Source organism: Cyanistes caeruleus, chromosome 3, assembly GCF_971803275.1.
Source record: "Cyanistes caeruleus chromosome 3, bCyaCae1.hap1.1, whole genome shotgun sequence".
Classification (NCBI taxonomy): domain Eukaryota; kingdom Metazoa; phylum Chordata; class Aves; order Passeriformes; family Paridae; genus Cyanistes; species Cyanistes caeruleus.
In genome coordinates, this window is record NC_141703.1 from 89,993,706 (window position 1) to 90,019,648 (window position 25,943).

The 25,943-nt window shown below is 52.1% G+C and overlaps 1 protein-coding gene across 8 annotated transcripts; it reads left to right on the forward strand.

Moving 5' to 3' along the window:
• Positions 1 to 101: 101 nt before the first annotated feature.
• GPR156 (G protein-coupled receptor 156) lies at positions 102 to 24,825 on the forward strand. Of its 8 annotated transcripts, none has more exons than XM_086884065.1 (12): positions 102 to 255; positions 7,519 to 7,633; positions 8,720 to 8,863; positions 8,972 to 9,119; positions 11,745 to 11,881; positions 14,041 to 14,176; positions 15,045 to 15,155; positions 16,177 to 16,302; positions 16,747 to 16,842; positions 19,604 to 19,840; positions 21,995 to 22,153; positions 22,705 to 24,825. In XM_086884065.1, the coding sequence occupies exons 4-12, from the start codon at positions 9,012 to 9,014 to the stop codon at positions 23,887 to 23,889; spliced, it is 2,295 nt and encodes a 764-aa protein (XP_086740191.1). In that variant the 5' UTR covers positions 102 to 255; positions 7,519 to 7,633; positions 8,720 to 8,863; positions 8,972 to 9,011; the 3' UTR covers positions 23,890 to 24,825. The 8 variants fall into 8 exon arrangements, with proteins under 8 accessions (XP_086740191.1, XP_086740193.1, XP_086740192.1 ...); XM_086884067.1 differs by having other exon boundaries at positions 111 to 255; positions 8,975 to 9,119; XM_086884066.1 differs by lacking the exon at positions 102 to 255 and adding an exon at positions 502 to 653 and having other exon boundaries at positions 8,706 to 8,863.
• Positions 24,826 to 25,943: the final 1,118 nt, after the last annotated feature.

The window sequence follows — 25,943 nt, forward strand, 5'->3', positions numbered from 1 at the left end:
TATTGCAGTAGTCACGCTGGCTACCACTAGCCATGGGGCGGCACAAGCAGGTCACGGAGCACGAGGTTGGCCGCCCTCGCGTTTACTCACCTTCTCGGGCCGGTTTTGCCACAGACGTGGGGCTTTGTGCTGCCTCAGCTGCCAGGAGCACCCGAGCGAGGCGGTCTGTTCCCAGCCGGGCGCATCCCGCCGGCAGCAGCGGGATAGGGGCCGGAGATGAGCGCAGCCTCGGGAGCGCGGGGCTAGCGGGGCCAGGTCAGCCGGGGGGGCAGCGCCGGGGGTCCCGCTCTCCCGGCTCCGGGGGCGTTCTGGGGAGGGCTCGATGCTCCTCTTGTCTGGAGGAGGCGCCGGCGTGAAACGGGGTCCAGCCCTGCCGGGACAGCCCGGGCCCCCGGGCTTTTTACCGCTGCCGAGAAGTTTTGTCCCGGGTCAGGCGGGAGAGGGGCCGGCGTCCCGGCGGGAGGAGCGCGGCTGCCCGGGCCCCTCCCGCCGCCCGCCCCCGCCGGGCCGCGCCGGGCCGGGCGGAGCCGGGGCGCTGAGGGGCGGCCGCCGGCGCCGAGCTCCGCGTCCCGCGGCGGCTGTGGGGCTGCTCCCGCCCCGCTCCCGCAGGTTTCCGCAGGTTGACACCCTGGCTCCGGGTGCTGTCCCCGCAGGTGGGTCGGGGGCTCCGCCGGGCGCGGTGTGGGGAGAGAGGGGCTGGCAGCCGTGGTTGGGGCTGCGAGCGGGATGGCTGAGACGAGGGCGCCCAGGTTAAAGCTCCCGAGTTGCCAGCCTGCCCTGGCGCTGTTCGCTGTGGTGGTTTTGCTCCCCGTGCCCCTTTCCCCACAGGCCCCGGGATGGGCTGGCAGCCCCCGGGCGCTCCCGCCTGAGGCACCGAGCCGTGCTCCGGGCGCGCTTTTGGGGGACGCAGAGCTCCTCGTTCGCCCTTCGCTGGCTTGGCTGTGCCCGGAGTGCGCCCCTGAGCTCGAAACGGGGCGAGCTTGGGCCGGGGTTTTGCAGCTCTCCAGAAAACACCGTCCCGAAGGTTCCGTGCAGCCCCCGGAAGGCGCCCGTGGAAGCGGGAGCCTGCCGGCACCTGGTGATGGGAAAGGGCTGCCTTGCAGGATGCAAAGATGTGAAGCTGCAGCGCTAGGTCAGTTTTTGCTAACCAAACTGCTGTTACCTGGGCGAGCCCTGTGCCTTTCGGAGTTCAAAACGGAGAGAAGGAAAGTTGCAACCAACTCTACAGTGCAGCAACCTGTTGGGTGGAGAGGGAGAGAGAAGGGAACCTGAGCCATGGATTCAGTGCTGCTAAGGGGTGAGACACCCCCCCCCCCCGGAAACACTTCAGGACCCAGCTTCTTTGCTTCTCCTTGGCTGCCAGAGTTGAGCATGACACAGCTCCCAGGGACTCGGTCGCCTCTCGGGGAGGGGTGGCTCATGGACCCAGAGCTGGATTTTCCGCTGCCCTGCAGGTGCTCTGCATCCTCAGAGGGGCAGGGAGGAGGCCAAGGGAACCAGATCCCAGGTAACCGGGAGCTGCCAGTGTTGAGTTGCAGCTGGCATTTCTAATGCGGCCTTGGCGCAGCTGCCACATCCCCTCACCCACCTGGTGCCGGGCACTGTGCGCTCCGCTCGTACTGCGGACCCTCTGCTGACACCGCTTATGAGTAGCGCTTTCCACACTGGTTTGGTTGTGCCTCCAGTTTTGGAGCTGCCCCTCTCCACCCCTGAGCAAGCCTCACTGCTGTCCACAGGGAGCCAGGCTGGCAGACCTCTTGGAAACCTTGATGTGGCCCTGCCCCTTGGTGGGGAGGCTTGTTTTGCCCAGAAAAGAGCCTGAGAAGCCTGAGCAGGGCAGCACTGGGTGCAGTTTGGCAGCCTGTGGTACCCGGGAGGGGAGCCAGAGGAGCCGTGGACATCTCTGGCTTTCAGAGCCTTAAGTCAAATCTGTCTCCTAGGGGAAAATATTCCCTGCTGCTTGGTCATCAGGGGTAAGGTGAAAGAGCTGTAGTGCTTTGTTTTCCTGCCTTTTTAAGGACTAAATGTGTCACTTGATTTCCAAAATCCTGCCAAATTTGAAAGAGAAAAAGCTAAATGGAGAAAAAACTTGCTGACCTTGTTAGAGCTAGAAGCTGTCCCTATGCTTGGGGCTGTGTGGCTTTGCAGCCTGGCCATCCTAGCCCTGTTTGTGAAAACACAGGTGTGCTGGTGCTGTGAGGGCTGTGAGGGGATGGTGTCTGATTGCATGAAGGAGCAGCTGAAGCTTTCTGCCAGCTTTGGAAAGGGAGAGCTCTTGAAGGCATATGCTTAATGTGAAGCATAACTTTATGGAAATACTCCTTCTGAGGTCTCTTCCTCCTCTGCATTTGATAGCTCAGCAGCGAACAGCTTCAGTGGGGGTGAGCTTCTGCTTTTAATTAAGTCATACACACCTCAACCACAAGGTAGATCTCCCTTGTAAATCAAAATTCTAAATCATCAGGCTTTTTTACCTCTTATTCGTGGTGGCTCTCTAAAGATGGGACAGAAAAACAGAAAAAAATCACAGGCTACATCTTCCTCTAAGGCTGTTTAGCATGTTCCTGTTTGTTAGGCTGGTGCTAACACCTGGAAGGCAGAGGGAGCTGATGGAAGGAAGGGATGTTGGAGCCTCCAGCAGTGGTGCTTGGGGCTGAGCTGTGCCTCAGAGCAGCATATTGGGGCATGTGCCCAAAGGAGAAAGTAGCAGCGTTTGATGGGAATGGCCTGGGAAAAAGGCAGCTTTCTGAGGCAGATCATGCATGTGGATGGATGGGAGCAGGTATAAGGCAACAAGAGGCACCAGGAATGGGCACAGAGCCCTGAGACCTGGTAATGCTGCACCAGTCACAGAGCCTTGAAGCAGCGCCCTGGTGGAAAAGTGCGAGTGTCACACAGCCACAGTGAAGTCCTGCAGACTCTTGTCCTGTGACAAGGTGCCAGCCTCTCTGGGGCAGGGATGTGGGTGTGATCCCTGGCAGGGATTCAGGATTGACCAGCCTGGCAGATGGGGGGAACAACTTGTGGTTTGCCTGCAGCAACTATTTGCAGGGCAGATTGTGAAGCAGATGCTTGGGGATATTTGCACACCTTCAACATTTCTTCTCCTTGGCTGTGCCTGGCAGTGTGGCAGGCAGGAACTGCCTTTCTGTGGTCATGGGGCATGGTGGCCACACAGTTTGGCCCTGTAGCCAGCCCTCACCACTTCTGCCTCTTTGTAGTGAAGGTGCAGTGCAGCATGAAATTGGCTGTGTGTTTCTGGAGAGGTGGCCTGTAACGTCTCAGTTTCACACCATCTGCCACATGCCCAGCACTTGGGATGGAGACCTTCCTGACCCAGGCTCGGGAACAAGCAGAGGTTGTCCCATGGAGGCAGAACAACGCCTACAGGTGTGGTCTCCCACTAACAAATGAAATAATTGATGAAGTTGTTACAGAGTAATGACAACCCAGGATTTTTCCCAAAGTGGTGAAAAGCCTCTGCATGTCCTTCCTGTCCATGCAGCACAGCTGCTGGAGCATCATGCACCCCAGCCCCCAGCTGTGGGCAGAGGCTTGGGCATGGGAAGGGCATGGCAGCAGCACTGCTCCTTCTCAGAGCGGTGCTTGGGTCTGTCCTCTACCTGTTTCTGGGGGAGGCAGCCGTGCCCTTCTTGGCCCCAAGTGGTGAGGCTGCTGTTTCACAGCAGAGATCCCACTGCTTCCCTCACTGGCTGCAGGAAGGTGAGCTTCCACCTGGGGGTACCATGGTGTCACTAAATTTCTGGCTGTTTCCTGCTGTCGCTTGGCTCTGTGTGAGGAGCCTGCCAGGCCACCTGGCCAAGCAGGGATGAGCTCAGCATGAGGGGCGGTGGGCTCCCAGCCATTTTGGAGAGGCAGAAACCTGGAGGTTTCTGCTCATTTCATCCACATGCTGCTCAGCAGCTGCTGCAGCTGGGCACGAGGGAGGGCTCAGATCTTTGACTGGCACAAAGTTGCTCCTTGGCAGCTCCAAGGATTTGATTTACCCTCTCCATCAGCTCTGGTCATATTGGCCTCATCTGTGACATGCTCCGTATGCCTCTTGGTATTCCCTCCTAATTTTCCTTCCTTTGAGCATCTCCAATCTATTTTGTCTCTGTTTCTCACATGCCTGTCATTGTATAGCAATTATGGTTAGAGAGTTAAAAGCCTTATCAGCTCCTTAGGGGGAGAAGTGTGAGTCAGCTCATTGCAGGACTGTGTGGTGGTTCAAAATAAGTAATGTGGGGTTTTTTTTGATTTTGGTTTTTTTTTTTTTTGCATGGGGGTTTCTTTAATTTAAAATGTAAGCCATGGAACTGAAAAAAGCCATGTGGGTATTCAACCTGCAGTTCTAAAGTTAAATAGTATAGAGGCAGAGCTAAATGTGCCAGCCTCATGCCATCCTCCATGTAGCTGACAGAGCTACAGTGGACAGACAAGCAGTAAGATCAGCATTCAGAAATTACTGCCTTTGTGATATTGGGACATGCTTTTCAAAATGGTAGGAGGCTTGAAAATCGCACCTAGCTTTAGCCAAAATTTCAGGTTTCAGTCACACAGCGTGCTCCCCATGCATGCAGAATCAGAAGCACCTTGTCCTGCACCTCCTTCCTTTGTGTGCAGCGGGTCCTGCAGCTCCTGGTGGTTATCCTCACTGAGCTTGCTGTCTGTGAGGTATGAAGATATCAGGGGCCTGGAAGTGGCTCTGGAAATCCCAGTGACAGGAGCAGAATGAAGCAGGAGCACAGGGTATTCCCTGAGAAGAAGGGTGACAACTTTGTAGCTCCCCAGTGTTCCTGGAGATTGAGCCTTTGCAACCTAGCTTTTAGGATGATGTGATAAGCAGGGTTTCTTGGTTTTCTTTCTTTTTCTTTTGGTGTTTGTAGGAGAAAGCATGAAAATGTTGGTGTGGAAGTTTTAAATATAAATTAAAAATAATCTTCAGATATGCTGTGTGTTTTAACTCACAGTTTTTAAGTAGCTTCATCGCAGGGGGTGTTGCAGTAAGTCTGGCTTGAGACTTTTTTGATTGCCTTGGGGATGGCAATATTGCAGGTTTCTCAGGCCAGACAAGAAGGGATCTTGTTGGACAAGAAGAACAGAAGGAAAAAGCAGGAGCCTGTCTCGGAAGCAACAGATTTCTGAATTGCAAAACCCCATCCTGCAGTGTTCGTGTTGGCGGAACAGTTATCCGGATGTTTTCCCACTGTCAGTGTGTGGCCCGGTGTCCTGTCAGCTGCTCCACACCAGCAGAGCTCCATCTCCCACCAGGGACTGGCAGTAGGAGCACAGAGTCATCATGGGTGAGCCAAGGTATCCTGCTCCCCTCCTGAGGCGGCAGGAATGGCTCTGCTCTTTGCGCATTGCTCCTTCTCCCCAATTGCTCTTCTCTACCTCTGGCCACACAGCCACCATCCTAAAAGGTCTTCTCAGCAGATGTTTCTCCAGATGTGCTCCTTAGAGAGGTGTGCATGTACAATTTCTCTGTCAAGGCTGGTGTGACCAGACAGGATTGCAGAGCTCATGAAGACTGGCACATTTCTGAATGCAATTGTTCTGTTGTCTGTGATTTGACATCTTCTGCTTTCCACCTTTTGATTCACCGAGCAGTGATGTCACCTTTGGGAAGAAGCCTCTCTTTCAACACTACATCAAAACGAACCTGGTGGGGTGAAAAGTTCATTCTGCCCGCTCTGGGTCTATACATGCTGTGCCAATTTTTCAGCTTCTTTAAAGGTTTCTTTTCCCTCTGTGTTTTTTTCCAAAAGAAATGTTTTGAAAGGGAAGAAGAAACTTTGAGAGAGTCAAGATGTGCATTGAGATGACATCAGCTGCACCTATTTTGAGGGCTATTTATGCATTAGTCTGCAGTTATTCAGCATTGTTAGATATTGGACTCGATGATCTTCCAGGTGTTTTCCAGCCTTAGTGATTCTATGATTCTGTATCTGTCCCTGGAAGTGTTCAAGAAACATGTAGATGCCATGCTTAAGGACATGGTTTAGTGGAGGGGTTTGGCAGTGTTGGGTTAATTGTTGGACTTGATGATCTAAGAGCTCTTTTCCAAACTAAATGATATTATGCTAAGTGTTCCTGGGCCTCAACAGATCTAAGGAAACAGGTTTTCCAGGCCTAGAGATCAACCATTGAGATGACCACAAATTGCTTTTATCCAAATACTGTTTCTAGCAGTCAGTGCTTCCCTTTTATCTTAGAAGATGATGGTGCTAATATTTTCCATGTGGTCCAGTCACTTGTTTCCTATTGAGTTTTGGTTTTGTGGATCATGTCTGTGTGCAAGCTGATGTTCCTCTGTGGCCAAATACTCTTTACCATGTCCCAAACAGGCAGCAGGTGCAAGGCCACAGAGACCGAGGGCAGCAAGGGGAAAGCAAAGCAAACAGAGATGTCGGGTCCTTCCAACCCAAGCTGTTCTGTGATTCTGCTCTGCAAGTCATCCATGGGAACTGGTTGGAATTTTGGTCTTAAAAACACCCCCAAAAAACCATACCCCACAAGTCTCTTTTCTCAATGGATCCTTACATTTTAAGGATGTGGGGTTTTACCTGTGTTGTTTCCTGTCCTGACAAACACTACCTAGCCTCACCCTGAAGGTCAGTGACCCCCCACAAAGTGCTGGTCCCCCTTGGATCCTCTCCAGGCTACAGAGAAGCATTCATGCCAGCTCTCACAGGAGGCAGGAGCTGGGCTGGAAATGCCTGTTGCCTTTCAGCTACAACTGTACTGGTGCTTGCTTTGTTGCATACTAATGAACACTAATTGGCCTTGGCTTGTTATCAGTATGGTGTGGGAGCCGTTTGCAGAATGCAGGGGTGGGGGCTGGGGAGACCCCAAGGGGCTTCTGCCCTTCTCCAAGGAGTGGCCTCCTGGGTGGATGAGGGCTGAATTCCTTGTGGTAGCACCTCCATTTGTGAGCCACAGGAAGGCTGTGCCTGCTGGCCTCATGCCCACCTTGGTAGTGGTCCACCTGCCAGGTGTGTTCCCCCTCTGACATGGCAGAAGGTTACAAGGAATTATAGGGGTTTTTGTCTTTAAACCCACCCGGAGGCATGGGGAGGAGCTGAGCCCCTTGGAGGCTGGGCAGTGCTCACCTTCAGGTCTTGCCAGCATCAAAGTTTCAGTGCCCCTCTCCTACCCCCATCCCCACCCAGTCCCTCCACACTGTCCATCGGTCACTGAATTGTTCAGCTGGAGCCTGTCTCCTCCTTTCCACTGCATTTCCAGCGTTGTAGCAATCCTGGAATTCACTGCAGCAGCTGGATATCTCCTGCAGCCATGGCTCTTTTCTAGTCACTCAGCCTGAGCTGTGAAGGGCATGAGAACTCCCAGAGAATGATCCTGCTGGAGTGGGGAAACACCACCACGGTTTGCTACAAGCTAGAGGGAAGGAGGCTTGATGGAGTTGGGTGGCGTCAGCACTCTTGAAAAACACGTCTTTACACACCATGTGTGTAAAATCTTCAGTCTGGCTGAAGTGTGATACTGTGTTTGTAGGACACAGCGAGCTGATCTCACGCTGGGTGAAGTTCTGGCAGGGGCAGGACGGTGCCTGGACCTGCAGTACATGAAGGCTTCTGCCAGCGGGAGAGCTGGGATTATTGCTTCAGAGGTGGGTCTGCTAATTTTGGACAAGTAGCCTTCTTTCTTTGATGTGCTCGGGCTGGGACTTGTAAGCAACTACTCTAAAGCTGAAAAATCAGTGTACACTCGAGCTGAGACAACACCTGTAGCTTTATTGTCATTTGAATCCCAATTGTGCCCTGTGACGAACATCAAGTTTCAGACCAGGTCCCGGCTGCTGTGCTTCTTTTTAATTTACTCTTTCTTTGCTCACACAATGACAGGAGTTTTTCCAAAGAAAGGACTTGGAAGCAGAGGACATCAAAGTGTCAGGAGCAGTGACAGGGAGGGATGGAGCACTGGTCAGGCACAGGGGATGCTCAGGCAGGGAGCAGCCCCGAGGAGCATGATAGGGATAATTTTTTCCTCCCACCTGTTGTTAGGAGCAAATAGGGAGCGAGCTATTGCGCCTCCTCCCCAGCTGCTAACGACGGGAGACTTGCTTATGGTCGTGCACTGGAAGCTAATTAAACCTGGTGACAATGGTAATTGAGTAAGGATGCTTGAGGATAAGTATGACCTCATGTCTAAAATGGTAATGAGGCCTATTAAAATCCACACCAAAAAGAGAAATGAAAGGGGGAACAGAGGCAAAGGTGGTGCAAAAGGAGCAGGACCAGGCAGGGACAATACCTGGCAGCCAGAGCACTGGGAGGGAGGGGGAGCACGGAGATGCCAGGCTTCTAAATCTTAATAAACAGCCGGCTCTTCAGGTAGCCACGTCGGGCCGAGTCAGCCAAAACACTGGGTTCAAGCACCTTCCCCCTCTCCTCACACCAGGCCTGGGTGTAGGTCCTGTTAAGTGATGGCAACACGTGTTGCTGTTCGTTGTTGTCTTCACTGGCTGTTTCTTTGCTGGAAGAAAGGGATGTTCCATGAAACCAGCAGTCACTTCTGGCACAAGGAAGGTACTTTCAAAATAACCCTGAAATTGCTCCAGTGCAGGAAAATGTATTGGCAAAGGAAAGATGCAGGGGTTCAGGGTGCCATGCCTAGCACAGCAACTCATTTTAGCTCCCAGATGGGATATAGGGGCTGGGGGCCACTGTGACCCTCCCCAGGTGCTGTTTTGCAGGGTGGTGTAGTAGTGCTGGGGATGCCACCGTGCTCCGTTGGAGGCCAGGTCCTGAGCTGACTCCCCTCGCTACAGAGGACACCCCAAGGGACACTGGTAGGGAGCACTCCCTGTCCTGGCTGGATGTGCATCACATCAGTTTGGGTAAGCTCAGCCGTGGGCTGCCCTCAGACCCTGCCCTGCTGACAGGGAGGATGTGGTGTGTGCCACAGGTTTCTTCTCACTGGAGAAGGCCAACGCTCATCCTTCCAGCAGGGCAAAGGTACGGCTGGATGACGGCTGAGGATGTGCTATGGAGCCGGGATTCAACTGCTCTGAGCTCTGCGACGGCAGCTCCAGTTTTGGCAGCCAGGAGCAGCAGCAGCAGCGGGCGCTGCAGGAGCTCTGCACTGTGACAGTGGTATGTATGGGTGCAGCGGGGTGTGTGGATGCGGGGGAGTGCGCTGGGGTACGAGGTTTGCTCTGCAGAGATAGATTTGGGGGAGGGAAGAAGAGGGGGTTGCAGGTGTCAAGCAGTCCCAGTCCAGCTGAAGGCAGCACATTGTCACCGACCTGGTTGGCCCCCAAGACATGCCCAGTCTAGGTGACACCCAGCAGTTATCCAGGAGGGGAGAAAGCATCCATGACAGCCAAGTCATGTCAAGCAGTCTTGCCACGTGTCAGCCAGCTGCTCAGGATTGGTCTGAAATGGCCCCATCTGCCCTTGACCTTTCCTGTCCCCTATAACTTCAAAGTGCTTTTCAAATATGAGCAGAGCAGGATTTAATTAAAAGTCATCATCTGTAATAAATGGTACCTTCCCCCTCCCACCACTAAGGCAGTAGAAATGACTCTGGGATGCACTCAATTGCAGCTGGCACCACGTGAGGCTGCTGGATGGAGCGGCGAGGCTTGGCCCACTCGGCTCTCCCTCACGTCCTGCACGACCATGGGCCTTTAATTAAAAGACTGTAAGCTGCTTGGCTCCTCTGGCTCTGGCAGCCGGCTTACAATTAATATTCCCCCTGCCAGGACCAGGATTTACTCCGCTCAGCAGCCAGCAAAGCGCTCCATCAAGTAGCATCAACATCCAGGGAAACAGCAGTCAGGTGGGAGGGTGTGTGGGAGAGAAAAAGTGGAGATCATAGGGGTGTTTCTGATCCCTGGGTGGTTGCTGGGAATAGGGTGCAGTAATACTTTTGACAGTAGCCAGATGTGAAAAGATTTTGTTGGTGGGTGCACCTGAGAGTGAAGTGCAGAAGCCCCAGAATGCTGAGTTTGCCCTGCTCACCTCAGTGGCTGAAGCCAGATGTTACCCTTGGGCTCGAGCAGGTAGGACACAGAAATAGAATGTCTAGATCATACCTTACAGCCTTGTAGCAGCCCTGTCAGCTCCAGGAAGTGGGGAGGATGGGCCTGATCTGTACTGAATGATGGGGTTTTTACACAGAGTCCTGGCGTAAGTGGGGGACTGACTTGGCTGACCATCTCTACCATCTGGTGTGGTTTTCATTTCCCAAAGGGGCAAAAGACTCCCCAGGGAATAGCATGAGGGAAGAGGAGGTGGGAAGCAGTTTTCAGGGGGGAGATGAGTATCCCCCCAGGGATCCCTCCACGCTGCTGCAAAGCGAGGCTGAGATGTGCACGCAGCTGTATCCCAGCAGCAGCAGCTCTCAGCTGGATGTCTCTCCCAGGCAGGGGTTTGCCTTTCCCAGTTGCCCTGTGACCAGCGTGGCACCAGCATGTGAGCTGCCAGGAGCCTGCAGATCAGCTGTGCTCGTGTGGCAGTGACACGTTTTTGTTTCAAGAATTATGTGGTGGCTTTAATTCTGCAAGCTGTGCGTTGTTCTTGCTCGCCCAGAGGAGATGAAGCCTGGCTGGGGAAGAGGGACATGAGGCATTGGCTCTAAACAAATGCCTTTCTTCTGCCTGAAGATTTATTTCTAGCAAGGTTGGAAGCAGCTCAGACCTTGAAGTAAAAATTGGGAGTTTGGGGCAGTGTCAACTGTCAGGAAAAACAGTCTTCTGCAGTAGAAATTGGATGCAGGAATATCTGAGAAAGGAGTCAGCACCAGAGAAGTTAGTGAGGAGGTGTGTGATCCCAGCTCAAACTCCATTTTTCTCCCTCCCCCCTTGAAGAGGATGTGCCAGCACTTTTATTAAAATGATGCTTTTTTTAAGGAAAAAAAAAAAAAAAGTTGGTAACCCACACATGCACACCCTGTTAAAAATGCTGGAGCATTTTAGATCAGCAGCGGAAGTAGGTTTCTTGTTTCGCGTAGGATCATTTTATCCGTTTTATGTTAATAAGGAGATAGCAGAGAATATTTTTAAATGGAGATTTAAACCCATAAGGTGGTTTGTGTGTAAGGAGAGAGGTGCCTCCATCATTCCCACTTTGGGAGTGTCCCTCAGAAGCCAGTTCTCAGCTGACGTCTGCCTGGGACCAAGTTAGTTTCCAGCCAGCTGGGAGACGGGTAGATTCCCGCTCAGTGTGTCACCACCTCTGAAAAACGCTGTCACACTCCCTTTGCTGTGCTCCTGCACCGACCGGCAGCTCTGCTGCTGGCTCCAGTCACGTCCGCCAGCGGATCAGTTGTCTGCTGCGGGGAGGGGTAAGGGTGAGCGCCAGGAAGCATCTAGAGAAGCATGATACCAACTGGGGCACCACGGGGCCTTTCTTCAAAGATTCTTTTCCAGAAGACAGTGGGGAACTGTTGTCTGTGTTCCCATGTCCCAGAGGCAGGGCTGCCTGAGGTTTGTGAATCACTTGTACAGCTTCATTATGGATTTGGCTAGTTGGCCATAAGAAGAGAGCTCTTGGACTGCCGTGTCCTCCTGAGCACTCAGCAAGTGACAGAGCACACATCCTGTCCACACACATCTCAGTGGCCCTACCTGCATTACTTGGTCTGGTGTCTTACTGGGAGCTGTGGTTTCCGGCTGAGCAGGATAACTGGGGGAATGATCATGCTGGAGTAGGGGCCTCCTTTGCTGAGAGTCCTAGCAATGTCCTCTTCTTCCTTATCCCTTTTGCCTCCCACAGACATCTTTTGACCGCAGTGTGAAGAGCTCCCCATCCTTCTCTGCTGGGCTCCTGGGAGTTGTATGGACATTCCTGACTGGAGGAGTCCTGCTAGCACTCTTCTTTCTCATCTTCACAATTCGCTTCAGGAAAAACAGGTAAGGGCATCCCTCTTCTCTTGGGAATTTTCCCCTGAGCTGGAGTAGTGGAGTCAGGCTCCTTCAGGACCAAGCTCTGAGTTGATGACCAGCTAAGGATCAGGAGGGTGTAAGCCTGAATAAGCAGGACAGAGCAAGCAAGGGTAGTGCCAGGGATGTTGCAGCTTTTTCCATCACACAGAGATTTGATCACTGCTGGAGACAGTCCTGTTCGGACTGCTCCTTTCCTCCTCAAGTTATGGAGCTGTAGACAGGATGAAAGGAAATGGCCTCAGGAAATGGCATCAGGGGAAGTTCAGGTTGGGCACCAGGAATAATTTTTTCACTGTCAAGGTTGTCAAGCATTGGAACAGGCTGTCCAGGGAAGTGGTAGAGTAACCATTTCTGGAAGTGTTCAAGACTGGGTGTGGCACTTAGTGCTGTGTGCTTAGTTCTAATGGTGGTGTATGGTCGAAGGTTGCACTTGATGGTCTTTGAGGTCTTTTCCAAACTTAATGATTGTGTAACTCTATGGGTACCCTCTGGCACAGACAGTGGTGCATGGTCTCATCCTGGAGCTGCTACTCAATGAAACCATCAACAGGAGTGGGAAAAAAGAGAGCTCATTTCTGCTCCACATGCTTGAGAGCATCGCTCTGAGCAGCACAGCTCCATAGCAAGGTCATCATACTACCCACTGTGTGTCATGTCCTTCCTGCTGTAGGGCCACTCATACTTTGAAGATATTGATAACCCTTTTTGTTCTTGGTGATTGCTCGTATTGCTGGGGAACCTGATCTCCATTGGTGAGAGAAGCTGTAGAAGTGTAGACTTTTTTTGGTGATGTTCAGTCTGTACAGAGGAGATAAAAAGTCCTGCTCCCCTGAAGGCAGCATAAATCCAGCAGAAGGCTCGGCAGTTCCTCATAGCTCAATGTGTCTCAGTAGTCCTGAGCCATCCTCAGCAATTCTGGATGTCTCTGCTGCATCTGCCACCTTCTCCTCAGCCTCATTGGTCCCTTGGTATCTCAGCTGCTTCTTCCTCCAGGGATACATCCCTCTCCCAGGCTTCACCTGGCAAGGCCTTTACTCTCAATGTGCCATTGTTTCACAGAGGTGTGCATCTGAGTGCAGCCTGGACTGATGTTGTTTGACTTCTCTGGTGGCTTTAAGGAATTTAATGCTTCTGATGACCACTGTGCAGTTGGGAGGGTCCTGCCCATAAGGGCTTGTGTTGAGGGCCCTGTGCCTGCTGTGCTGCAGCAGCTGCATGACCTGCATCCCAACTGCTTCCCAGTCTGAAGCACTTTATTTACTGAGTGGTGCTGGCTACTTGAATTGATGTTCTCGGAACGTGCTGTAATGAATGTGTGTTATTTATTTGCTCTGCTGTAAATAAATACTGGTCTGCCTCCTGAAGCTGGCAGGGCAGAGGAGACCTTTCTCCGCTGCAGCTGAGAGCATGAGCTGGTGAATATCTTTCTCCAAGGGCTGAGACGTGGTGAGGAAGGAGAGAGACAGGTTGAAGCCCAGGCTTTGTGACTGCAAGACAGCAAGCTAGGAAGGAGCTCAGGTCAGCAGCAGGTCAGAAGGGCAGAGCTATTGGGCAGGATAGCAGGAGGTACAGCTTTCACTCGATGGGCTTGCTAGGGAAGGGTGACAGGCCATGAGAGATCAGTGGGTTGATTCTCCCATCCCTGAATACAGTTACAGGATTATGAGTGATGAGGTGAAATTACAGAGGGGAGACTGTAACCTGAACGTTGCTGGCAGCTTCCTGAAGTTGAGACTGTGCTGAGTGTGGAGGTATCTCCTCAGAGGAAGGAGCAGTGGGACAGGGATGTTCCTGGGGGCACACGTAGCTCTTGCACCCAAAGCTTACTGCTGGGGACAGTCACCCTGGGCTGTGTTGGTGTGGTTTTCTGCCACCTGTGCCCCTCTGCAGCAGAAGTGTTGGCATAGGGCTAAACGAATGCTTGAAGGATTGTGAAGCGCTCTAGCAGGAAAGGGGAGAGGATGGGACCATAGAGTAGTGGCTGAACTTTTGGAGCAGGCTGGGGGTGGACAGTGTGTCAGCATCCCTTGTGACCGTCATCATCCCTGTAAGGGGACCTCACCCCTGTGCTGCCAGGTCATGGTGCTCAGTAACTGTCACCAAATTCCCTGCTTTGTTTCCTAAAGGATTGTGAAGATGTCCAGCCCCAATCTCAACATTGTGACCCTGCTGGGCAGTGGCTTGACTTACACAAGTGCTTACCTCTTTGGGATTCAGGAGCAGAGCCTGCCATCTGGAGACTCGATGGAAAAGCTTATTCAGGTGAGTGGGGTTTTTGCTGGGATGGGCACCCTGACACATGTACAGGCCTGTTAGTATGTGCTCTCTCCCAGCCAGCTGTCACCTGTACATGCTCTGTCCCAGCCACAGCTTGTCACCACCACGTTGCTCAGCTGGGCTGTGGCTTTCACATATGCAAATGGCAACCAAACACTTTCTGTCTGAATGGCCTTCGCTGTTTTGCAAACCACATCTGCACCGAGGAAGGGATTTGAGGCAGGTCCCAGGGGGACAGGTCCCACAGGCAGGCAGGCAGGCTGCTGGGCTTGTAGAAATGCAGCAGGCAGAGGGGAGCACAAAGGGAGATGGGATCCTCCACACAGCCACCACTGCCTGACACAGCACAGGTGAGTTTTTTGACTGCAGAGCAGATCTTCATTAAAATGCTCACCTGTGTAATGAAACCCCCATGTCCTGGCCTGAGGCAGCCACCCTGCCAGACTGAGCACGCATCCATGTGGGGGAGTGGGACATGGGACAGTGCACACCCTGCATCCTGCTCAGCCACTGGGCTGAGGATAATTAACGGAGATGCCAGCAAGTGATTTATGGGTGCTGGGACTTTCTGTGCCCCTGCTGCTCACAAGCTGCCTGTCTCTCCCTGCCTGCCCTTCTAATGAAGAGTGTCTAGGGATGGGGAGGAAAAGGTAGGCAGCAGGCATGCCTACAGAGGAGTACTTGCCTTTGAATTTATTTCATCCTGTGGTCAGCTATTTTGTATCTGATATCCCCCTCCAGAAGTCAGAAGAGTGTAGACATGTCCCCAGCCATCTGTACTGCACCCCAGACTGGGAGGGTGTATGGTGTCCCTGTGAGCCCCTTTCAGCCCCCTTGCTCTGACCCCTGGCAGGTGAGGCTGTGCCTGCTGTGCGTGGGGACCTCCCTGGTGTTCGGTCCTGTCCTGGGGAAGAGCTGGCGGCTCTACAAGGTGTTCACCCAGCGGGTGCCAGACAAGCGGGTGGTGAGTAACCAGCATCTGAGATGGGAAGGGAGGGTTCCATGGTGGGAAAACACCAGCAAGTCACAAACCAGTGTGGGATAGCAGATAAAAATGGCATATGACAGGGATGGATGCCACAATCACAGGCCTGGTTTCACACCTGGCTGGGCATGGTGTTTATGGGCATTTATTCCTGCACAATGAGGCTGGAGATTTCCCACTCTACAGGCAACTGGGTGCCCTGCCAGGCTGCCTCTTCCCCAGTGGAGTCCCAGCCTCATCACTGAGAAATGCTCTCATTTTACATTGGCCACATGCCTTCATTATTCTACACACCAGTGTTTGTATTCAGGTCTGCACTGATTGTTTTTTTGGGATGAAAGTAAACCAGATGTCCTCAAAAGCGTCTGATGTAGGGCCATCCCCAGATGGATCCCATCTGCTCTTGAAGGCAGGAAGGGAGTGCTGGGCACTCCTCTGCAACACTTAAGGATGGGGATTCAGCAACTGGGAGGGAAATGGGAAATTTGTGCACAAAAAGGTGCACTTAAAACTTTCAGTGGTCACTTTCAGCTCTGAAAAAAGTAGGTCTCGGATGAAAGATGGGACAAGAGGGTTTGCAGGGAACTGGGGACCAGCAAGGACTCCTGTTTCACACTGGGATCTGTGTTAAACTTGCAAAATTATGATCCTACCAGGTGTTTATCTCCACCCTTTTTGTCTCTGCATGTGATATGGTCATAAGGGATGTCAGTCGTGGAAGAACTGTTTTCTCTCATAGCATTTACCTGTTATCCACACCATCAGGCAGGGTTTATACCTGGTCTCAAGCCAGGTCTCTTGTTATAGGTCTCCAAGAATTTGTGAGTTAAAGACAGAGATCTTGTGGCCAACTCAAATGTAGGTGCTGGACACCTCTCTGGGTGAAGTACTAGGATGGACGTGTCACTTGAAAGAAACCATAGAAAGGGACCCAAGGGGGGTGGAGGTCATTGGTGCCCATTTGTTCCCATAGTAACTTTCACTTCTTGTGTGTTTGCAGATTATCAAAGACCTGCAGTTGCTGGCAATGGTGGCAGCATTGGTGCTGGCAGACACTGTCTTGCTCTTGACATGGGTGTTCTCTGACCCAGTCCAGTGCTTCCGAAGCCTCAGCGTCTCACTGCGGGTAAAAGGATGAGGAGGGCCAGTGCAGGGTTTTGCTATGTCCTATCTGAAATCTGTGGACAGTATTGGTGGGTGGCTGGGCATTTCGAGGTGGTCTTTGAGAAACAATAGAAAGAAAAATGAGGTAGAAAACCCTCTGGGCACACTGGATTTGGTTTATGTTTGGTCTATTACAGAGGCCAGAGTCCACTGCAAAATTTCCAGGTGTGTGGAGATCACCTGTGTGACACAGGAGGGCTCCAAGGCATCTGCTTTAGAGAAATGTTAAACCAGCCCTGTTGGCAGCAGGAGGGCCACAATCTTCTCACTTGAAGCTTCTGCCCCTAATAGCACCAGCTTTGACCTCTCCTTTCAGAAATTTACAGAAGAGACCAGCTTAGGTGCATCTTCCCATTGGTCTGTGCCAGGCTGCAGCCTTCACTTCTGCCTTTCCCTTGCCTTGTAGGCGACAGAGAAAGGCATGACGTGCTCCGTAAGCCGGGTGCAGTCCTGCGCGTCGCTCTATTCCGATCTCTGGCTCATTCTCATTTTAGGGTTTAAGGTAAGTAACCTCTTGGCTGTTTCTTGCATTGTATCTCACCTCCTCCCTGTCTTTCAGTCTAAACTGTTTCACAGCATTTGTCATTTCACTGCCCTCTCAAACTACATGCCCATTGCAGATCCCAGCTACTCCTGTTCATTGTGTAAACCCTCCTATTTCCAGCCCTTCCCATCTTGGGAAGGGTGAAAGCCCTGCTAGCTGCTTTCTCCTTGCCTCACCATCTCCTTTATGTACACTGTGCACATACAGTCAGTCTCTCTTGATCTCTCCCAGCAACCCCCTGAGCTTCATCCATCGCACTCCTTGAAACTCACACCTTGCTGTTCTTTATGTCACGCTCATTCCCTAAAGACTCCAGTGAATGGCCATTGCCAAGGCACACCAGGTGGCTCTGCCCTGAGTCCTGTGACTTCAAACCAAGGCGGTGCTGATGACAAGTGCTTGGTCCCCACCTTTACAGGATGCTTATCAGGTTAATTATACCTCTGAGGTGCACTTTCACTGGTGAATCTCTGCACATGGCCAGTCTTTTTCCAGCAGTGTTAGTTATACTGATGTAACTATGTTGGTATAATTATCACTGTAATTATCTGTGGTCTCATGTGTCTCTGGTGTGGCAGAGGCTGGACACATTTCAGAAAGCTGATGTTGATGAAGCTTCTGAGATCACAGCCTTTTTTTGGGAATGGCTTAATCTCTGCGTGCAGAACAGGCAGCTCCTTTGTGATTCACTGTAATGTAATACTCACTGACCATCTACCCAGAATCACAGGAAAAAGAGCAGAAAGGGACCTCACAACACAGACAAGTCCTTCTACATTTAATTTCAAAGACGTTAATCTAGAGTGTCCTTAAAAGTCCTTTGGTGTTAGGGAATGTAGGCATTACCTGGGCTTTAAGTGCTGTGTCTCCACCTCTGATTTTGTCTGCAGTTTGTGTTAGGGTTTAGAGAGGTAATGTCTCTGCTTGCAGCCTTTACAAAATCCTTTTGGAAATAAAACATCCCCATTATCAGTTTCAGGTAATCTTTTTAATGTTGCATTGAATCTGGCCCTGTTCCTTCCTGCTTATTGGGGGTCACGGAGTACTTCCTTGGTGGTTTCTCTGGAGTTAGTCTGGATTTACACTAATGTGAGAGTAGGCTTTATCTCTGCATACATAGCACTTCTTAGCATCCACAGTATTAATGTGCTCAGCCCTTTGGGAAGACACTCAGTGTATTATCCTGGTTTTACTGGCACAGAGCAATGAACAGAAATGACTTGCCAAGGACATGCCTGGAATTAGGAGCAAAGTCCTCTGCTCAAGTTTAAAACAAACAAACAAACAAGCCACTTATTCCTGTGCTTACTGAGAGTCCTAGTTTATGAGATGGCAGCACTGTTGTTTGTGTCCCAGATAGACTGTGTGAATTTAAATGGGACTTTGGTGCTGGTTTTTTCCTGTTTAGGGATTAGAGGTTGGCTTGCCTTTGGGCTGTTTGGAGGTGCCCCATGGTGGACACAATTATGATCCAGTGAATATTCTACAAAGCAGGGTCAGGTGCCAGCCCAGTTCCCAGCAAAGCAGGTTTCACTCTTACAACCCCACCTTGAGACTTTGTGCTACTCTGAAACTGGGAGTCTCACCAGAGATCTGGACATAAACCTCTCTTGTCTGTGTCCCTCCAGACCTTAACCCTGGCAGTGGCCATCACAGTCATCAACCAGCCACAGCACAGAGGGGTTCAGAAGTGTTTAAAAAACATCTGCATCTCATGTCACAAAGCACTTCTTGATGCCCAAAAAACAATGACTCTTAGTAAAAGGCTGACACTTACTGGGTAGCACAAGAATAATGTAGGTCATATTCCCTGTATTCCAGGTCCTTGCAAGAGCTGGGACTTTGTTAGATGATATTTCCAAATGATCCTGAAGGCAGACCATGCTCAGTTCTATCGAGGCAGCCAAAAAATACTTGATGTTTCCTGCTAGTGTCATCTAGGGAAGGAGTGGCTTATCCTGCTGGATAGTTTTATCCTGAGCTTACTGGAAAAATGCGTGCATGAGACCCTTGATGAGCAGCATGGTGAGACAGCCTGCTCTGCTCAGGGGAAGGGAGAGCTTCTGTGTACAGAGCACTTCTGTAGAGCCCTTCCCTGCTGCTGGAGTCAGGAAACAGCAAAGGGAAGGGAAAAGAATTGCACCTGGTAGTTTCCTGGATTATTGCTATTTAAAGAGGCACCAAGTACATCCTCTTCCCTCTGGTCTAAACTTCATTCCTTGCTTTCCTCTTTGAATTCCTTCTGTATATTTTTCCTGCTCCTTCAGAGGTATGCTGTTGCCCCTTGATGGCACTCACTGCTGCATCCCTGCAGGGACCTCTGCCTCCTGTCTGCCTGCCTTTGCTTCTCCTGCTCCAGGCTGCCCAAGGGGCGGTTTTGACAATTTCTCCTGCCATCCAGAGCCATCCCCTGCTCTGTGGCAGCACCTGCTGACCTTTGACTCCTGGCTCTTCACACCCTTTGGCTGGGACCACCTGTGCCCACCAGTGGCCTCACTCCTGCCCTGTGTCCCCAGCCCTGCTCCTGGCCTGCAGCAGTGTGCCGGGTGTTTGCCGCGGCATCACCACCACACGCTCCAGGTCTGCATTATAGATCAAAGAGCATTAATTAGGATTGCGCTGAGTGTATCTGAGCTCACCGGGCTTGGTGCGAGGTGGGGGTTGACACCATCAGGCTGTAATTTTCCACACTCTGGAAACCTCTTTTTTCTGCTTCCAGAGTATCCTCCTGCTATATGGGACCTACTTGGCCGGTCTGACCGACAACGTCAGCTCCTCACCAGTCAACCAGTCCTTGACACTCATCGTCGGGGTCAACCTCGTTTTCCTGGCTGCTGGCACCATCTGCTTAGTTCACCGTTTCTTCCGTACTTGGCACAATTTGCTGTTTGGTTTTACCTCTGGAGGCATCTTTGTGTGTACAACCACGATCAACTGCTTCATCTTTGTGCCACAGGTATGCTGCCACCTCTGTCCTGTCACTTGGCTGGAATCGGGCACATTTTCTGAGTTTAACAACATCAGCCGTGGGTGTCAATGCACTCACTTACCTGCTTTTTTCCCCCAAATGTTTGGACTCACCTGCACAGCTCGTTCTCCAAGCTCCACCCCACCCCACCCTGGTGGTTCTGCTTCCCCTAGCAAGTTCCCTGAGTCTCAAAGAATCACAGAATTGTTTGTATTGGAAGGGACCTAAAGATCATTTAGTTCTAACACCCTTGCTGTGGGCAGGGAAGCTTCCACCAGACCAGGTTGCTTGAAGTGTCATTCAGCCTGCCCTTAAACATTTTCAGGGATTGGGCCATACACAACTTCCCTGGGAAAGCCTGTTCCAAGGTCTCACCACTCTCATAGTGAAGAATTTCTTCCTTATGTCTAATCTAAACCTACCCTCTTTCAGTTTAAAAGCTTTCTGCTTTGTCCTATCACTGTGTCCTTGTAAAATGTCCATCTCCAGCTTTCTTGTCCCTTGTCCCCTTTATGTCCTGGAAAGTCTCCAAGGAGTGCAGCACTGCTGCTCAGAAACCCTCCTGCAGGAGCGTGCCACAGGTAACAGCCACACAGCACACGTGAGATGAGGCAGCCACCGGCCTCCTGCTCCATGCAGGTGCTGGGATGTGTCCTTTGTGCAGTTGTCCATTTCTCTTACTTCACATGGCCACTCGCACCAGGAGCTTCTGCCACTGGCAGGGATGGAGCTGGGCACGGACCATCCAGATAGCCCAGCTACTCTCAGAGACTTCTTTGCTGCTGGTGGTCCCCAGGGGAGGCTGTCCTCCTCTGCACTTTTGGAGAAGGAAGCTGGGCTTTGCCACAGGCGAGGAGGAGGAGGAGGTGGAGGTGTTTAAAGGAAGCCTTTTGTGGTTAGGTGAGGCGCTTTTGCTTCCTGTGTCCTCCAGGAGCAGCCTGGCGTGCCTGGCCATCATGTTAGTGGGAATAATGCTCCCATTGTTAGAGGGAGAGGAAACAGTTATTTACTCAGTTGAATGTTTGGAGGGATGTTTGGGCTCAAGGACATGAGGTGAGAAAGGGAGGAAGAGGTGAGGCTGACGAAAGCACATCTGTGCAAGGGAGGGCTCAGGGGATCTCAGCAATGTATATAAATATCGATGGGGGAGCAAGGCTCTTCTCAGTGGTATCCACTGACAGGACAGGGGACAATGGGCACAAACTGAAACACAGGAAATTCTATTTAAACATAAGGAAACGGATGGAGTTTTTTCTGTGAAAGTTGTAAAGCACTGCAGCAGAATGCCCAGAGAGGTTGTGGAGTCTCCATCCTTGGAGATACTCAAGGCCCGGCTGGACAAAGTCATGAGCAGGCTGCTCCATCTGACATTGCTTGAGCAATGAGTTGGGATGATTTCCAGAGGTCCCTTCCTGTCTCAGTTGAGACAATGTAACTGCAGAGCCCCAGACCCTTAGATGAGCAGCCTTTGGGAGCAGGGATCTAAACCTCCTCTGGTGAGCATCAGGCCTGCTGGCCATGTTCTGCCAAGCTTCAGGTCCCTAGGAATGAGGGTGGAGAAGCTGATGAGCTGTACTTGCATTCTGCCTGCACCGTTCTTCTGTGGAAGCCTGGGGCCCTTGAACATTTTATTTAACTTGGATATTTTAATTCATTACCTTGTTTTTCCTAATGGGCTTGCTTTTCTACGGCTCATCTGAGATCAATAAACAGCTGGAGCTGGGCTGCACAAAAGCTTCTAGGCAGACACTAGATGAGAGAAGAGATACTAAACATTGCTGGTTTTCAGCTTGTCACCAGTGATTCAGGGATAAGGGGGCATGCATGGCACTGTCTTTGTCAGGGAGTGGGGAGAAGAGGGAGGGGGCGTTTACAGTGTGCTCAGCAGTCTCAGTGCAGCCAGGCACTGACGCTCTTCTGCATTAAAAGCTGGAGCCTGGGTAGGGCTCAGATGGGTGGGAGGCTCCAAGTGACACTGCAGCCCCTCGCCCAGCCATCTCTGGCTGTCTGTCTCAGCTTCCCGGTCACACCCTGCCTTTGTCTCCCCCTCTCCATCCCTTTGTCTCCTTCACGCTTAAGCTGTGCCTGCCTCCCGCTGTGTCGGCTGGGGCTCTGTGGATAACACCCTCTTCTACTCCCCAGCTCAAGCAGTGGAAAGCCTTTGAAGAAGAAAGCCAAACCATGAGCTACATGGCAAAATATTTCACCAGCCCGAGCAGGAGCTGCCGCTCAATGTACAGCGAGGAGCAACTCTACCAGCTCATAGGGGAGAAAAACTCTATGAAGCGGCTGCTCACCGAGGTATGGGGCTCTGCCAGCCTCCCTCCTCCAGCTTCTCTCCTTCCCTTTTGTGGGCTGAAGGCTTTGCAGGGTGGGAGGCCCTTATTTACACCCCTGTCCGCACTGGTGATCCCTCACCAGCCTCTTCCTTCCTGAGGGAAGAGCTGCTTTGTTTTGTTGCACTCCAAAGCACCACAATTTCGGCATAATCTGGAGGGCTTAAAAAAATTCTGTAGGGAGGAGTGCAAGAGAGCCTGGTTCCCACAGCCTTGTCAAACATGGTTAATTTAGAGGGGAGATGCTGTCTCAGAAGAGCCCCCAGCCTCCTGCTCCCTCACCTGCACTGCATGGGCAGGAGCACCCCAGCCTGAAGAGCTGCCTGCCCAGTGAGCTCCTTCCCACACACACGTCTGGGGGGCTGCAGGGGAGGTTGAGGTCACACATGCTGCCGGTGTGGCTCTTGCCAGGCAGAGAGGGGTGATTTGTTTTCTGGCAGTGCCTGCTTCCAAATTGGCAGTATTTTCCTGCTCTCTGCCCGCCCCACACTTGACAGGCTTATTTGTTTGACACAGAAAAACGCCGTGATTGAAAGCCTGCAGGAGCAAGTGAGCTGCGCCAAGGAGAAGCTGATGAGGCTGATGTCTGCGGAGAGTGGCTGCGAGCCCCGTGCGCTGCCAGCAGCTCCCTGCACCTGGAGCTCAGGGCAGCCTGGGGATGCACCAGGGGACTGCTGCCCCCTGGATACAGAGAGGGATGGGTGGCAGCTCCCCTGCTTGCTGAGTACATCGCCTCTTGGCAGCAATGCTCAGGCCCTCCAGAAACCTGAAACCCAGGAGCCTGTTTGCTCTCAGGTGCTGCTTTTTAATACAGGGGACAACACTGAACATGACCTGCAAGATGTCCAGGAATGTGGGATACCTGCAGTGCAGGGGCAGCCTCCAGAGCAGCTGCCAGGCCAGGACAACTCAGCTGGTGTAGCCTGGGAGTCGTCCCCCAAAGTCAGCTATGTAAACAGCGAGAAGCTGTGGGAAATCTTGCAAGAGTTAAGCCTAGATGGCAAAAACTACAGCCCAGCCTTATCTGCAGGACCTCTGCTTGGCAACCGGGACACCTCAGGAGAGCAGGGAGAAACACAGGTGGGCCAGGAGGGCTACCCAGGCATCCAGACACCCCTCAGCCCCTACCTGGCAAGGCATCGTCGTAGGATCCCATTACCCCCTGCCTCCACACGCTTCCCCGGACACGTATCTCCTCGTGCCAGCAGCAGGGTGAAGGAGGTGGGCAGCTGGGGCCGTGGGGAGTCAGCACATAACTCCCTGGGAAAGGGAGGGGAGATGGCTGGCAGAAGGCTTCTTCACCCCCCAGCACCATCCCCTCCAGCCATCCCGAGGGAGGCCAGCCTCCAGCCAGAGGGGTGGCTGGGATGGCCTGAGTCCCAGGGTGCTTCATCGTGCATTGCACAGGAGCAGCGGCGGCGGCAGGGCACCCCGAGGGGACCTGCTGAGCCCTCCCTGCGCTCACTGTACTATTACCCAGACTCTGACTCCAGCAGCAGCAGCAGCTCTGAGGAGATGTTTCATGGCTGCCACCGACCCTGCTGCGAGGTTTGCTTCCAGAGCCCACGTGGCTCCCTGGACAGCAGCAGCACGGACACAGACACAGAGCCCAGTGACTGTGAGGATCACCAGACAGAGCATCATGGTGGGCCCCAGCCTGTGGTGAATTTCAAAGACGATCTGAAACCCACTTTTGTGTGACTTGAACCACCCCTACCCCAAAGGCAAATGCCCTTCTCCCCTGAAACACTGCATGTTTTCAGCAATGCTAAAGCCACACGTCCCTCTGGGGAATGTGCCGTGTTCTGGAATTTGGGGATTGGGAATAAACCTTGCCCCGTTCTGATTTGCAGTGTCAGCCCCAGCCTGGTCAGCCGTGACTGCAGCCTGAGTTTGGCTGAGAAGGAGTTGGCAGCACTCAGGGAAGTGGTGGTGGCCTTGTCCTGGCTACTCTGTGTCCCACAGGTAACCAGCCGTTCTGTCCATCCTGGTGCCAGCAGTGGCAAAACTGGGGCTGGGGGGGGTCTGTGAGAGCCCAGAGTTCATCTCCTAAGAGAGCTTTTCCTGTGAGACCTGTGTGATTCCCACTGGCAGGGAGAAGTATCCTGCCTCAGAAACAGCCACTGCTTCCTGCACACCACACCATATGGACCAACAGAGGCCTCCTTCCCCTGAGGCTGCTCAAGCAGAGAGAGCATCCCACTGCATCACCCCCAGCTGGGGATGGGAGACAGATGCCAGAAGCAGTTGCCAGCTGCCACTCACCTGGGGTGTGCTGCTTCCAGGCAAAGCAAGGACTTTGGAACAGGGTGTGCACAGCAAACTTTTGGGTTTCAGTGGGTTTCTTTTAGCATCCGAATGAGAAAATGGAGTCCAAAGGTCATGTCTGTGGAGGTGTCTTTGCATTTTGTGTTTTTCAGGTGCATTGTTGTAGGGTAGACACAGGTCAGAGCTGAAGGGAAAGACAAACCAGCCATTGTAAAGGAGGATCTGAAAAGGGGCTTCTTTTTTTACCTGGAATTCTGGGTCTTGTGCCCTTCTGTCCGTCTTTGTATGGATGATGTAGTCTGGAATAAGGTTTGTTTGAATTAATATGCTCTGTTTAATTTTTATCTTAGAAACACCAAGAACAGTAAATCCAGTGTGTGTGTGCCTTTTTGGGGATATTTATCATGGCATTTGAGCTTATCGTAGCCTCCACAGGAGTTCAGGATGGTGAGACCTGATGCCCAGTGCAATATAAACCTTCTGGAGGAAAGCTTGATTAAAAGAGCAGGTGTCAGAGGAATCCTAGAGCTGGTTTTGAAGAAAGCAGTGTTAGCACTGCTCTTTCCATGACCCTTTATGATGGTGAAACCACTCACTTCTCTTTCCCTTCGCTGGTGCCACCTTTTTTTCTCCTGTTGCCTTTGCAGTTTTCCAAGCTTGCATGTAAGGCAAATCACCAATTTCAGTAACCTTATGAGGAGCAATATTCCCAGAGCCCCATTTTGCTTTTAAAATGGAAACACCCCAAACAGAGTGTAATCTTTTTTCTTTTTCTTTTTTTTTTTCTTTTTTTTTCTTTTTTTTTCTGAGCACTTACGGCTCTGGCCTGGGAGTAACGCACTGGCTGGGAGGGTCCCCTGCCTGTGCAGGGCAAACCCGGGAGCCCGGCGACTCCCTGCAGTGGGACTCGGGATCTCCGTCCCCATCGCCTGCCAGCCGTCTGCAGTTCCGCAGCTCTCGCAGCAGGTGTTGCTGCTGCCACGCCGGGTGTGCCGGCAAAGACCGAGTACATCCCACGGCATCGCCACGCTGGGACAAGGGGCGAGACAAGCACGCTCTAGGGAACCTATTAAATGTGGGTCAAAATCTCTCCCCACCCCAAAACGTGTTTAGAATAACACTTTGCTCTGGGGCTGGGAAATACTGCAGCACAGTCAAAGGAAATGATCAACCATGAACCCTCCTGGAAGCAGCTGATATAAAAATTAACTTTAAAGCCACTAGTGAATGCGGAAAAACCCTCCAGAGGACTTTGAACGGAGAGTTTGTTTGGAAACTCACTGCTGAAATTTGAGGTCGTTGCTTTTCTGTGCGGAGACCAGCAGCCACCTGAAAACTGCATAGCCTGTGGATGCCTCTACTAAGAAGGCCAAGAGCATTGTGGTTTGTGTCCTAGTATGCCCAGCAGGACCAGGGCAGTGATCAGCACCTGTATTCAGCACTGGTGAGGTCACACCTCGAATCTTGTGGTCAGTTGTGGGCCCTCT